Source organism: Panthera uncia, chromosome A2, assembly GCF_023721935.1.
Source record: "Panthera uncia isolate 11264 chromosome A2, Puncia_PCG_1.0, whole genome shotgun sequence".
Taxonomy (NCBI): Eukaryota; Metazoa; Chordata; class Mammalia; order Carnivora; family Felidae; genus Panthera; species Panthera uncia.
The window spans coordinates 90019054-90033837 of NC_064816.1; the positions used below are offsets into that span (position 1 = coordinate 90019054).

At 39.9% G+C, this 14784-nt stretch overlaps 1 protein-coding gene and 1 long non-coding RNA gene across 2 annotated transcripts in view; one reads left to right on the top strand and one right to left on the bottom strand.

Annotated features, from left to right (window-relative positions):
• Nucleotides 1–14784, top strand: part of STEAP2 (STEAP2 metalloreductase) — a 21184-nt gene continuing 6400 nt past the window's right edge. The window contains exons 1-4 of the mRNA XM_049641415.1: nt 1–532; nt 6929–7453; nt 10463–10990; nt 13405–13569. Coding sequence (XP_049497372.1) covers nt 6962–7453; nt 10463–10990; nt 13405–13569 — 1185 coding nt within the window. The 5' untranslated portion in view covers nt 1–532; nt 6929–6961. The remainder of the gene's footprint in view (nt 533–6928; nt 7454–10462; nt 10991–13404; nt 13570–14784) is intronic.
• Nucleotides 9847–14784, bottom strand: part of LOC125929891 (uncharacterized) — an 18474-nt gene continuing 13536 nt past the window's right edge. The window contains exon 3 of the long non-coding RNA XR_007459991.1: nt 9847–10295. This is a non-coding gene — a long non-coding RNA (uncharacterized LOC125929891). The remainder of the gene's footprint in view (nt 10296–14784) is intronic.

The window sequence follows — 14784 nt, forward strand, 5'->3', positions numbered from 1 at the left end:
CCTTGCGGAGACTGAGGGCAGAGTGGGGGCCGCAGGCGAGAGGCGGATTCTCAGCAGCTCCCAGTCCAGGGGATACTCAAAGCTGGAGCGAGGCAGCCGGGCTCCCCGCGGCACTGCTTGCCTGGGTCGGCGCTCTCTCTCAGTCCTCCCCAGCTCTCTCCGCGCCCTCTCCTGACCCCGCCGAGCTCCCCGACTCCTCCAGACGCCGCACGGCTCCACACCTCCGCCCGCTGGGCCCTCCAGTTAGCGTTCCCGGCCCGCTCAGCGCCCTCCCCGCGCGCAGCCCCTAGCGGCGCGTCACTGCGAGACCGGCCTCTGCGCGCCTCCCTCGTCCTCCTCCTCTCCGGCAATACGCGATCCAGCTCGGGGAGGCGGGGAAGCCGCCGGAGCGCGACTGCCGCGGCAGCCACCCTGCAGCCGCCGGTCGGAGGCGCGGTCCCTAGGCCCTAGAGCGCGGACGAGCCCCTGGGGTGTCGGCGCCTTGTCCGCAGAGCTGCCAGGCTCGTCCCTGCCCGGCGCGGGAGGCGCAGAGGTGAGCGGGTCGGGTAGGAGCGCGAGACCAGGTGGTGGCGGCGGAGTTGAGGGTCAAGATGCAGTCGGCGCCACGCGCTGCGTCCGTCCTCCCCGGATTCCGCGCCTTCTGCGGGCGTCAGTCCTGATCTCTTGGCATCTCGAGGTCAGGAGTGGGAAGGGTGGAGAAGGGTGTCTGTTCCACCTATTCCGCCCTCTACTCCTCTTGGTCTTCCACGAGCTCCCAGAAAGTCCTGAGGTTGGGCCCAGGAGAAAGGCCAGGAGAGACATCGTCCCAGGTAGGATGTGCCCCAAAGGGAAAGGACGGGCAGGTTACCTTAGCCTTCCTGATCGTCTACCTATCACTTTGGGTTCATGTAGCGCATCTCACTGAGTATCACGCGGCGCTGCTTTGCGAAAAAGTATTTCTAGTAGTCATTCTGTTTATTAGCCAATTATGCACCCGTGGGGTGTTTAGGCCATTATGTGTTAGGAGGTAATTGGCTGCTTCTTTGAGTGTCCTAAATCGTCTTTCAGCCTTGTGTTCAGCCTCAGCCAAAACTTGTTGAAAATTATGCCCTAAAAATCTTGCTCTTAAAATAGAGCAGAGAGATAAAGAGAATTTTTTCCAGAGATTTCCATTTATTATCTTCCCCACCCCTTGGAGAAGGATTGGTGTCAGTTTTTACTCCTCAGGCAGTTCATTTTTTAGATGGAAAAACTTATTCCGAGCCATGGTTATTATCACTCATCACTGCGGGTGAAATTGGGAGAAGCAGAATTTGAATTTGAACTCCTGCCTCTTCCCCCACCCTCAAGACTGATTAGATTGAGTCCTGGTAGCAGCTCCACTACTGGGAACCCTGAAAATTCCAAACCACCTCCTCCACCCCATCTCACGCAACTCCACCCCCACACACTCTTACCACCTTTATTATTTCTTTGTTGTGCTGATCTGCTGTATTTATTTTTTCTTTCAGGAAGTGTTTTTTGTTTTGTTTTGTTTTTTTACTCAGCATTTCCCCCTCTGTTGTTTCATAGATTAAAAGCTATTTACAGAAGAAAAATACCCATCCTAGATATTTTGCAGGGTATTTAGAAATGGTTTGCAATTTCTTTCTCTTAGCTAGTCAGTCTTTCGGAGGGGGTAAGAGGTTGAGACACTTTTATAAACAATGATAAATTGAGCTAATTGTGCAAAAAGGGAATGAAAAACTGTATTCAAGTCACTTTTTATTTTACTGGAGACATGGAAAATAATACTTGTAATGAATAAGCATAATTATATTTTAATACTGAAAAAGCACAGACGAAGGCAACTACATTTTTTAAAGAAAGGATAATAAGTAAGGAAGGTGAGAAAGAGGGTACACCAGTTTGAAAGACTAGGACTGAGGTTTCAATAAAGGACACAATCAGGACAATCAACATCAGGATGTTTTTTCTGCGCTCAGCCAGTGACCATGACACTGGCATATCACTTACTCACTTTGGGCTAACATGTCTTGATCAGCAAAGAGAGGGATCTTACCTATAGACTTTTTACATCTCTTTAGGTCCTCACTTTTTTTTTTTTCAACGTTTATTCATTTTTGAGAGACAGAGACAGACTGTGAGTGGGGGAGGGGCAGAGAGAGAGGGAGACACAGAATCTGAAGCAGGCTCCAGGCTTTGAGCTGTCAGCACAGATCCTGGCACAGGGCTCAAACTCACAGACTGCAAGATCATGACCTGAGCTGAAGTCAGACACTTAACCGACTGAGCCACCCAGGTGCCCCTGGACCTCACATTTTTTTTTTTTTTTTGATACATTCAACAAAGATTATTTATGGCATTCTTTTTTTTTTTTTTTTTTAAGTGGTCTCCACGCCCAGCATGGAGCCCAACACAGGGCTTGAACCTATGACCCTGAGACCAAGACCTGAGCTGAGATCAACAGCCAGATGCTTAACTGACTGAGCCACCCAGGTGCCCCAAGAATATTTATTGCATTCTTATTTACAGAACAGATTCAGGTACCACTTCCTGGTTCATGGACTATCATCTTGTTGTCCTCATATGGCAGAAGGAGAGAAAGAGTTCTCTGAGGTCTATTTTATAAGGGCATTAATTCCATTCAAGAGGGTTCTACCCTCATGACCTAATCACCTTATAAAATCCAGACCATCTGATACCTTCCCATTGTTAGCATTTCAACATAAGAATTTGGGCAGGGAGGGATACAAACATTTAGTCCTTAACAAGAGTTAATCTTTTTAAGCAAGTGACAATAATTATATCCTTTGGAATTTAGGATGGGTAAAGAGAAACCAGGAGGAGGTCGAAGGAGAGTGAGAAAACAGTGGGTCAATGCATCAGATTTCTTCTGCTGTCTAGAATTATCACTTTGAATATTTGACTAGGATTATTGGAAGGCTCAGAAAATGAGTGACTGAGTGGGGTGGAGGCAGAGATTCATTATTTTTGATGAATAAGTGACAGAAACAAGAGGCCATGAGGTTGAATGGTTTATCCATTTGAATGATGACATACTGGAGAAGGATGACCACTGTTGGTGTAGAGAGGAAGACTGTGTATGTATTGGGGGCCAAAGGCACTAAGTGATAAAGAATAAGCTAGAAGTCAGTAGATAAAAGCAGTGCTTATAAGAAAGTTTTATGAGGTGCCACGAGCCTCAGTGGAGCCAAGTGTTTGCAGGAGAGAAGAAAGGTTCAGATGTGGCCTTGCAAAGTCAAAAATACACCTACCCCACATCATGGTCCTGGGGGATTACATTTTCTTGGTAGCATATCTAAATCATCAGGTTGTGAATGTTATCAAGATATCTGAGGTCAGCCTTTTCAGAGTTACTGTCATCAAAAATGAATGCCCTAGATGTTTATATGTGAAATAAATTAGGTTCTATTTATGTAGCATAACAGCTGCCATTCAGCCAGAGGAATGTCAAGGAAACTCTTCTAAACAAAATCTTAGGAGGGAGGCCACATAGCTGAGTATAATCCAATTTTTTTACCTTGATGGTAAATACACTTCAAGTATTAAATGCAAACAGCAAGTTGAATGGCCATTCAAGAAAAACTGTGACCTTGAAATTTCAAGGAACCCACCCATGTGCTACTTACATCACACTTAAATCGAGCTCATAAAGTTGAAGTGTCACAGTGTGAAATATAAAGTAGTGATATTACTATTATTATATAGCCTTAAGACTTGGAGACAAAAGGATTTTAGTATTGGACTGCAGGAGTCAAGTACAACCTCTTTGTTTTCCATTTAACAAAGGAAACTGAGACTCAGGAAACAAGGTGATTTCGGAGGCCTCAGCCTGTCTTTTCTCCTCAACACCACATAAACAAAACTTTCCATAAATGACACAGTCTTCTCAATTCTTTGATCTGAGAAGGTAGAGAGACTCCAGGACCTTGCTAATCAAATTATAGCCCATGAACTACAAGGACCAGGGCCATCACCCAGGAGCTTGGGAGAAACACAGAATCTTGAGCCTCACACCAGACCTAGTGCATTTTAACAAGATCTCAGGTGATCATATTCACATTAAAGTTTGATAGACATTATTCCAGAGCAAGTCAGTAACTCCCATCTGCTCCAATCAGCAGAACCCCTGATGCCTGGAGAGTTGAGGAGTCCCTTTGCAGACAGAAAGAAAAGATACCATCACTGACCATTCCAAATGTTGAATGTGATGAAACAACAGGAACAAAGTATGCTGGGCAGTGGGATGACACAGTTTCAAGAGCAGTACTGCCCTTTCCAGAAAGTGGAAAAAGGGAAATTGCAAAATAGTGAGTGGACCTTCTGATTCTGCTCCTGCCCAAGAAGGAGAGGGGAAAGGACAGCGTGCATTTCCTCAGCTTCCTCTGCTCCAGAGGGCAACCGTTACTCTGCTAGTGTTACTTTTCATTATTACGAGCAACAGTGTAAAAACGAGCATAATTGAGGATCAAAAAGCCACATTTGTTCTTTCTAAATACCAAATTTAAGTATTAGCTTCAATCCTGAATCTTTTAGTAGGGTTGTTTTCAAGTGTGGCTGCATTTAATTAAAACACTTGATGATCTCCAGAAACATAGAAACAAACAAATCCTGATGCCCAAGCTGGACTGCAGACCAGTTAAACAAAAATGGGTGGAGTGGTGGAGGTGACTGGGTATCGCTGGGTTTGAAAGCTCCTCAGGTCATGTCAGTGTGCAGCAAGAGCTGAGAACCACTGCTTTAGCAGGCCATTCTCCCTTGTGGGAAGAAGTAGCTCTGAGATTGGATTTCTGCATCTTCATTTACTCAAGTGCTGGGATCCCCTACTACTCCCATAGCACCAAGCAGAGTCAGCAAACCTCAGGTCACGCCAGTGGGGCAGTTTTCGTATTTAGGAGATGCCACAATCTCTACTCAGGAGAACTCAGGACTGGGAAACAGGACACTTGGGTTCCTGTGTGTGAGTCTGATAACTCTTTCCCCCTTAGGTAACATATACGATTAGGGTCAAGTTGGCCAGTTCACCTTGCATTGTTGAATGAAATGACCATTGATTTAATTATATCTGTTTTTTTTAACTGCTCTTGATTCCCAAGATAGCCCATGATTTCTCCAAGAGGATGTTGATGTTTTGTATTACTCTGGTGCCTCTGACCTCTGCCTGGCCTTCTGAGTGCATGGGAAGCAGATAATTACCACCCCCTTCTATCTTGAAAAGTGTGAAAGGAAACGTGTAATAGATTCAAAAATAGGGAGTTTTCTCCCTTCCCAGGATCTGAGTTAGACATTAAGATCACTAGCTAATGCTGAGGAGCAAACCATGGCCAGAGAAGGAGAATATACTACTCTGTGGTTGAGCACAACCATAACTAACTATTCCATGTCACCCCCCACTCAAAGAAAAAGCCCTCTCTTAAATTCTTGACATGCACCAAAGTGACAACATGCCTTAGCTGGACTGCATGGGTTCTAATCATGGCTCCTGACTTTCTCACCTTTCACCTTGGACAAATTAGTCATCTACTGCATGTGTGGTGCCTCCTGTTCACAGTGGGCATGGCAACATTAGCACCTGTCTCACAGAGTGGTTGCAGGGTTCAGTCAATGAATAAAAAAAGCACAGTTGGCAGATAGAATGTGTTATGTGAGTATTAGGCAATATTATTATTGTTTTTCTGAAGATTAACTTACAGGTTTTTTGAGTCATTGTGATCCATTTCTAGGGTAAGAAGTTGAGTTTTTCTGGCTTTCTTCTACATTTCAAATGTCATTTAATTAAAACCCCAAAAACATGTTTTTTGAAGCATTCTACCTGTTCCTGTAAAATCCGTTAAATCCATCTGCTGTAAGCATAAAAGACATTGCGCAATGGGGATGGAGTGGAAGAGTGTTTTTTGTTCAGATCCAGCAGTGACACTGATTCATGGCCATCTGATGTGTCTTCTTGAGCAAGTTATTACACATATCAACATTTCAGATGTTACTTAAGTAAAAAAGAATTTGATAAATTTTTTCAGGGAAAATAAACTGCATCCTATTCTGTGAAGCCAACAAATAAAAGGGGAAGAAAAAGATTTCATAAGTATTGTGTAATTTAAGACCATAAACACATTACTAACCCCGTTTTCATTGGGATGCTGTCTTTCTCAGTAAAGTATAGGATATAGGGTGAATAACAGAAGTCAGTGGAATCCTTTGTTGTATTTTAAAGCCTGTTTTTCTTTAACTCTTATTTAAATGCAGGGGTTCATTTTTTATTAGCTGATTTATCTCTCATTTAAGAATAAAGTCACTCATTAGCTGTGGAGGTGTATAGGATCATTGATTGACTCCATCCTAAATGATTCTAGCCAGTTTTAGTTTAAATATTTTTTTTTGTTTTTTGTGGCTTTTTTGTCTTCTGTTGTCATGTGAGCTGTCACATGCCAGCACGGTCCCCTCTACCTCTAGTGGCATTTCTGATTGGTTCCCTCTGACCTGTTGCCAAACTGGGGAATCAGACTTGTTAGAACCATGTTTCTAGGTGAAAACTTCAGTCTGGTTCCTTTTGTGCCATGGTGTCTTGCTGCTCAATGAGGGGTCAGCAGACCAGCAGCATCAGCATCACCTTGTTAGAAATGGAGAATCTTGGGCCTCACTCCAGACCTACTGAGTCAGAATCTGCATTTTAATAAGATTCTTGGGTGATTCATGTGTCCATTAAAAATTTAGAAGCCACACTTTAGCATATCAACTTTGTGACAGTTCATTTTTCTACTCTGACATCCTTTTTTAGCTTACAAATTGTGTCTTGCTGGGTTCTAGGTTTTATACACCTTGCCAAAATATTTCACCTCTAGAAATGAGAGGTAGTATTTTAATGTCTAGAAGTGTTTGAATGTTTGGTCATAAGTAATTGATGAAGATTTTATTTTCTCTCCCCTAGGATATCTCTGGTGATCTTGAAAGAGCCTGTATCATGGAATCGATCTCTATGATGGGAAGCCCTAAGAACCTTAGCGAAACTTTTTTGCCTAATGGCATCAATGGTATCAAAGATGCAAGGAAGGTCACCGTGGGTGTCATTGGAAGTGGGGATTTTGCCAAATCGCTGACGATTCGACTTATTAGATGTGGCTATCATGTGGTTATAGGAAGTAGAAATCCTAAATTTGCTTCCGAATTTTTTCCTCATGTGGTAGATGTCACTCATCATGAAGATGCTCTGACAAAAACAAATATAATATTTATTGCTATACATAGAGAACATTACACCTCCCTGTGGGACCTGAGACATCTGCTTGTGGGTAAAATCCTGATTGATGTGAGCAATAACATGAGGATAAACCAATATCCAGAATCCAACGCTGAATATTTGGCTTCATTATTCCCAGATTCCCTGATTGTCAAAGGCTTTAATGTTGTCTCAGCTTGGGCACTTCAGTTAGGACCTAAGGATGCCAGCCGGCAGGTATGTGTTTTTTGTGTTTTTTTAAATTTGTTTTTAAATTTTCGTTTCTTTGTTTTAATTATTGAAGTATAGTTGACATGCAGTGTTCTGTTAGTTTCAGGTGTACAACATGGTGATCTGACAATTCAGTACATTACTCAGTGCTCACCACGAGAAGTGCAGTCACCATCTGTCACCACACATTAGTACAATACTATCGACTATGTTCCCTATCTCTACTTTCATCTCCATGACTTACTTATTCTATAACTAGAAGTTTGTACCTCCTAATCCCTAATTTAAGTGGTGAAAAAAATGTCATACTTCTAAAAAGCAAATTCTGACTCTCCAAGGATTATCATTTTGAAAACTGTATAGGAGCATCTGAAAAATCGTGTCCTGACCTTGTAAGGGTACATTTCTACCCCTATAAAATAATGTGGAAAGCTAAGAAAATTACTTGGATTTTCCTGTCACTTGACTTTTCCTGTCACCAGCTAATTCAGGGAAAGGCAAAGTTGGCTGATGAATAATGGGACACATTGCCTTGAGTCTCTCCTGGCTTCCACAAAAACAGAAACAATAACAAACATATCTTTTTTCTTCCTCTATCTCCCAAACTTTCTTCCTCCCTTCTCCTTCCTGGCAGCTGTTTGATAACAGGATTCCATCTCATATGAAACACTATTTAGTAGGATCCTCAAGAAGAATTCTTTAGTAGTACCTTTTTACTTTACATAGATTCTTCATAGAATTTAAAATAGTGCAGCCCATTTTATTTAAAGTGTAAATTTTAATCTGTGTGGAGAGGCAGACTGGATTTCTTAGGTTCTTTTTTAGTATATGGGTTCTATCTAGTTCAACTTGAGAATAAAGCAGATGGGAGCTCCATCAATGCCTATATGGAATGAGAACTTTTAGAAGTAAACGTGTAAAATAGTGCACCTTAAAAATCTTTTAAAGGTGTAGTCATGCATCATAGTTAATCATGGTGGTAAAAGACTTTTATTATTTTTGTCGATAAAGACAGTTTATGCCTTAGATTAAATGCCTTAAAAAATAAATTCAAGTATTATACCACTGCATGCATATCCAGTCATGATAACCATTCACTTTCAGGTCTTTGATTTGGAAGAGTTGGAAAAGATTATATACTTTCCAGCTTTCCAAAGGTCATTTCTAAATCCTTTTTTCTTCTGTATATCTATCAAAGTTTAGGAATGGATACATACCAAATTTAAATTTGTTTAAATTTAAACCTAAATTTAATCCTTTGCCCATAATTGTGATAATTGTTATTTATTCATTTATTTTGAGAGAGAGACAGAGAGAGCAAGCAGGGGAGGAGCAGAGAGAGAGGAGGAGCAGAGAGGCTCTGTCAGCACAGAGCCCAGTGTGGGGCTTGAATTCATGAACTGTGAGATCATGACCTGAGCTGAAATCAAGAGTCGGATGTTTAACCAACTGAACCACCCAGGCACCCCTTGATAATTTTAATTCATCAACAACAACTGTGGAACAAATAATTAAATTTAAAGTGAGTTACATAAATAGTTTTGTTTGTATTTCTTGGCCCTCTGCCTTTATTACAAAAGTTGGATTTATACGTTTAGGTTTATAAATTAAATAAATTTTAAATTTATTTAAATTTAAATAAATGTTATAGTTTATAGGTTATATCTATAATTAAATTTTATTACTTTAGGGTTTTTTAACAAGAAGTAAAAAAAAAAGGTCACCATTGTCAAAACTGTAATAAATTACCTTAGAATGCTTTTCCTTATTTCTTTGGAATATGTATTCTTCCCCACTCCATTTTAGAAATTTGTGAACATTTGTATAATAGTATAGAGTCTGTTACTCCTCTGGTTAATGTTAAGTAAAATTAATAATTGGAAGAGCTCTACATTATTAGCATAATGCAAATTTTAGCATGCAAATATTTTAGTGTGGTCTGTTCCAGAGACCTTATATAAACATCTTCAGGGATATATTTAGGAATTTGTTTTCCCCAAACATTACCCAGAGATTTTATAGCAATGTTTTTCTAGCCCTGAGTAAGATGACCTCCCCGTAAGTTATACTGGCTCACTTCAGCAGTGAATTGGTGACAATTCACAAATACTTGTTAAATTCTCAGTTACAGTAATTTATCTAAGAGGTTTGTGTAGTTTGAAAGTCCACCCTCACCCCCCACTCATCACGTCATTATATTATACAGAGGTAACATCTTAGTGTTAGAAAATGGCAGTTGCTTTACTATTTAAATTAACTAAACCTTATAATACCATTTTTCCCCCACATAGGTATAGTATCACTATTTATAGATGAAAGAATGTCATATTCTGACCAGTGAAGTAATATAATAATAATAATAACTTGAGATTCATGGTTCTTCAGATACTTGGTCAATCAGTTTCTAAACCAAAGATAAATTTTATAAATAGTATGTCATTGTGACATAAGTTAGAGATTTTAATTGCAAATTCAACCACCCAGAATTCATGCCCATCTTCTCTCTTGCTGAATATCTATAAAGGACAGTACTTGTAATCCCTCTACTAGACAGAATCACTACAGTCCTAGAACTGAATATTGTCCTCGAAAGTCCAGGAAGCCAACCCCACACTGATGCCTGTGAGAGTGAGAGCTGGAGTGGGCAGGAGAGGGCCAGCAGCCCAAACTCCACCTCAACCTTACCGTGCCACTGCTGCCGAAACACGTGGTCTAGAAACCTTTCTTTCCTCCTGGCTTTCTTCCCGTGAGGACTTCCCGATCCCAGGCTCTAGCAGGATTGTTCTGCATTTTATTTTCAGGTCACCACAGGTAGCAAGGACTTTGTTGTTTCTATGACAGTTTTAACCTATTAATAAATAGACAAATATGTTAATAAATGCTTTACCTCCTTAACTTTTTGCATCCCTCAAGGTCGTCACAAATGACGTTCCATGGGTGAAGTGGAGCATGCGATCGTCACTGTCACCATTTTTACAAACAATAGTAATGATGAGTCTTTTGTTTTTGCCACAGGTCTATATATGCAGCAACAATATTCAAGCTCGACAACAGGTTATTGAACTTGCCCGTCAGCTGAATTTCATTCCTGTTGACTTGGGATCATTATCATCAGCCAGGGAGATTGAAAATTTACCCCTGCGACTATTTACTCTCTGGAGAGGGCCAGTGGTGGTAGCCATAAGTCTAGCCACGTTTTTCTTTCTTTATTCCTTTGTCAGAGATGTGATACACCCATATGCTAGAAACCAGCAGAGTGACTTTTACAAGATTCCTATTGAGATTGTGAATAAAACCTTGCCCATAGTTGCCATTACTTTGCTGTCCCTGGTATACCTAGCAGGTCTCCTGGCAGCTGCGTATCAGCTTTATTACGGCACCAAATATAGGAAATTTCCACCTTGGTTGGAGACCTGGTTACAGTGTAGAAAACAGCTTGGATTACTAAGTTTTTTCTTCGCTTCGGTCCATGTTGCCTACAGCCTCTGCTTACCAATGAGAAGGTCAGAGAGATACTTGTTTCTCAACATGGCTTATCAGCAGGTATGGAATGTGCTCGTTATTTACTGGATACTAGTAAAATACCTTATCAGTATCATCTGTAAAATGTAAGATTTAAAGTCGTGTGAGCTTTTACACATCTTGTAATAGAAATTTTGGTATATTTAGGGAGGGGAAAGAATTATTCTTCACACAGTGTTTCTGTTTAAGAATTACGTGGCTGATCCAAAATCATTTAGGATAAAAACTGCTACTATACCTTTCTTTGAAGAGTAAGAACAGAAATAAAGGATTCAATTCTTTCATTTTTTTTTTTTTTTGATGTTATGATTGCAGTGATTGTTTTCAGCATTAAACATTGAGTTAATGTTTTATGATTGGCCATGTTCCATGAAACAATGAGGCATCTCTCAGTAAACATATGCGACAAAATTACAACTAGTGAAAATACAAAACAGAATAGGAAGCCAAGATCAGGAGACATACATTTATAAGGTTTTTGATATCAAAAAAGCTGAAAAGATACTTTGGTGAAGGTTTAGTTCCTCAGGTGAACCTTTATAGCACTTAGCTCTTCAAGAAAATCTCAGGGAAAGCTTCATGGAAGGAGCTTGATGATGGAGCCGAGTATGATTTTCCTCAATAATTCCCACTGAGCAAACGTAACGTAAAGGGTTTCACTGAAGTTATCTGCTGTAGCATTTACCTGTGACAGCCAAGGACACTGCACCAAAACAAATGTGAGCTTTTGCATTTTGTAAGGAACCAAGGCATCATGATCCAGCTTTGTAGCACTAGATACTTAGGCCTGTTTCAACAATTTCAACCTAAAATTATTTGAAAAAAATTTGGTAAATTGATGTTCTTGAAGCCATTGTCTCTGTAAAAATACCCCTTCCGCTAACTGAATGCTAAGGCTTTGCTGTCTGCTGCACCAGCTCCCTCACTGGTTGTTAAGTTGTTTGCTCAGATCTCACCTCCTCAGGGAGGCTGAGCCTGGACACCCTTTTAAATTCTGCTATGCGCTTCTGATTCAACCCCTAGATTCTTCCTCCTCCCTCCAGTCCCTCCTCCTCCTTCCAGTCCCTCCTCCTCTGCTCTACCTTCACTCTTTTCAATAGCATTTATCACCTCCTAATACACTTTATGTTTTCCTTGTTGATTATATTTACTGTTGTCTGCCTCCTCTTAATCAGAACATTATTTCATGAGAGGAGGGACCTTTGTCCATTTTGTTCACTGATAGATGCCTAATGCCTAGAACTGTGCCTGGCACGTAGTAAGGCACTCCCAAAGTGTATTTGTGGGATGAATGAACGAACCAGGAGGCCAGGTAGATCCAGGTTGTAAGCTGTAGGTATGTCCTGCTGAGGTATGTCCTTGTTCTGTATTGTTGTATAGATGTCAAAAAGGTATCAAACAAGAGCCTTTTTCCAAAGAGGAGCTCTGTGGCTTTCTTCGGGATGTTGGTATGATTGTTCCAGGGACCTCATGCTCAGAACTAGCTTTTCTTTCTTTATTTCAAGTTTGTTTGGTTAACTGGAACTGGACAAAGTTAAACTGTTTTAAGTTAGAGTCTGTTATCCATGAACAGATTTTATTTAAAACAAAGCTTTAACCCAAGGAGTCCAACCCTTGATGTATACTCTAATCATATTGTTTACGTGTAAATAAACCTTTTTTTTAAGTAAATAGACAATTCTAAAAGTAATCCCTGTGCAGAATACCACACATTCAGAGTTAATCAAGTCTGACTTGATTATATATGTATTATCAATGTAAGGGAAAGACATTTGGAAAAGTACTATATCTGAGTGAGGCAACTGAATAGTTGGAAAAGTATATTGATGAGGCAATTCAAGAGAATAAATATTTGCGTTCGGTATGATTTTATCCATATGGAAATCTCGGCTTCCTGAAGAAAAGAAGTTAAAAAAAAAGAGATAAATTAACATATAAATATTCTTCATGTGAGAGAGGAAGATAGAGACATAATTTAGAAATTCTCTTCCTGGGTTCTAAGTTGATCTAAGACCAGAATGTATCCAAAATATTTAACCGAGTTTAAACCAACTTGGAGAAGTCCCTCAAAACTAATTGTAACTGCCAGTACGTTTTTTATGTCACCTTGGAACCAACCACTTGGCATTCATGTTCTTGGGACTTCAGGCCAGGAATGGTGGTGATTTATAATGCAGATGGTAGATTTACTCGCCCCCTTACACATATGCAAGGAAAGAGAGAGTCTTAGTCCTCCTTTTATTTAACTCCCTCTTCTCTTTTCCCCACACCTGGAACAATAACATCCACTAATAGGTTCTCCATCATAGTCTCTTAAATTGAAATAATGCAACTTGAATATATCCATATATGATGTATTCTCATGCCAAGAGTGAACGGTGCTGAATCAGTTAATGTTCTGCCAAATAAAAGAAATTCACATTTGCTCTCATTAGGTTCATGCAAATATCGAGAACTCTTGGAACGAGGAAGAAGTTTGGAGGATTGAAATGTATATCTCCTTTGGCATAATGAGCCTTGGCTTACTCTCCCTCCTGGCAGTCACCTCTATCCCTTCAGTGAGCAATGCTTTAAACTGGAGGGAATTCAGTTTTATTCAGGTATGTGGGTTGAGGGATTGGGCGGCATAGAATTTAAGTGTTAAATACAGTTTAATTTTAAATATGCTTCTTATAAAAGAGTGCCTTTGGGGCTGCATTTATACATCTAGCTCAAGGAACAAAAACTGCTGGAAGCCAGCTTAGGACCATTTGGGTTTAGTAAGTAAAAGACCAGTACAGGATTCTACTTGAAGACTCTGATAGCACTGCTTACTATGTTACGAGTTAAGGTTATTTTAAAAAGAAAAAAAATGAAAGTGGGGACGGGTAAGCTTAGATCAAGTTTAGTGCCAAAAGTCAGTTTGTTATTAGACGAATGAGTGAATAATTATTTTACATTTTGAGCCACCTTGATCTTTCTAGAAAAATCTCATTAATTTGAATTCAAGTTGGGGAGAAGGTCAGTCTGAATATTGTAAAAGAAAGGTGTGTGTATACACACAAACACAAGCAGTGGCAAATTAGGTAACTGGGCTGCTGGGTTATGACAAGCAACCAGCCTTATGGATCTTGTTAGTATATGTATTTAATATATGAGTTGTATATATGTGTATATGAGTACATATAAAGGGTTTTCAAAGTAGCACTGTGTTCTTTAATAAACAATTCACCTTCTCCAGTAATGGTTATTTAATAAATTTGCCTATTTTTAAAACATGTAATTCAAACTTAGACCCTACCTATATTATCACAAAGTCAGGAATGGTTGTATCCAAATGGTTTATAGCACAATATGTGGATGACTGTCATTGGGTAGTACACTAAATTTTGTTTTGTTTTGTTTTTGCCTATTTGCTCAATTCATCTAAAGAACTCATTTAAGTTAAGGGCATATCCCTGTCTAAATTAACTTTTCCTTTTTGAAGGCAAGAAAATGTGAAAACTTTTCCCATTGTTAGCTTAATCGCATCTGAAAAGAGATAGAAGGCCCTCTGATAAAGGGTGTTAGACGGATGCAAATTATCATTAAATAGAGATGAGTAACTGCCAAACAGGACAATTTTCTGCTAGTTGATCCTTTCCCAGTGAAGTTAGACATTACATCGTTATACTGATGTAATGTTACACAGACCATTTTGTCAAAGTAAGCAATCAAACGTAATAATTTAGGGAACCCAGAATGCTGACCTTTTAGATTTTTGCCTATAAACTAACAGAAGTACTCTTAATATAAATTTCATTTAATGTGGTCAATAAAGCCACATGTTTGAAATG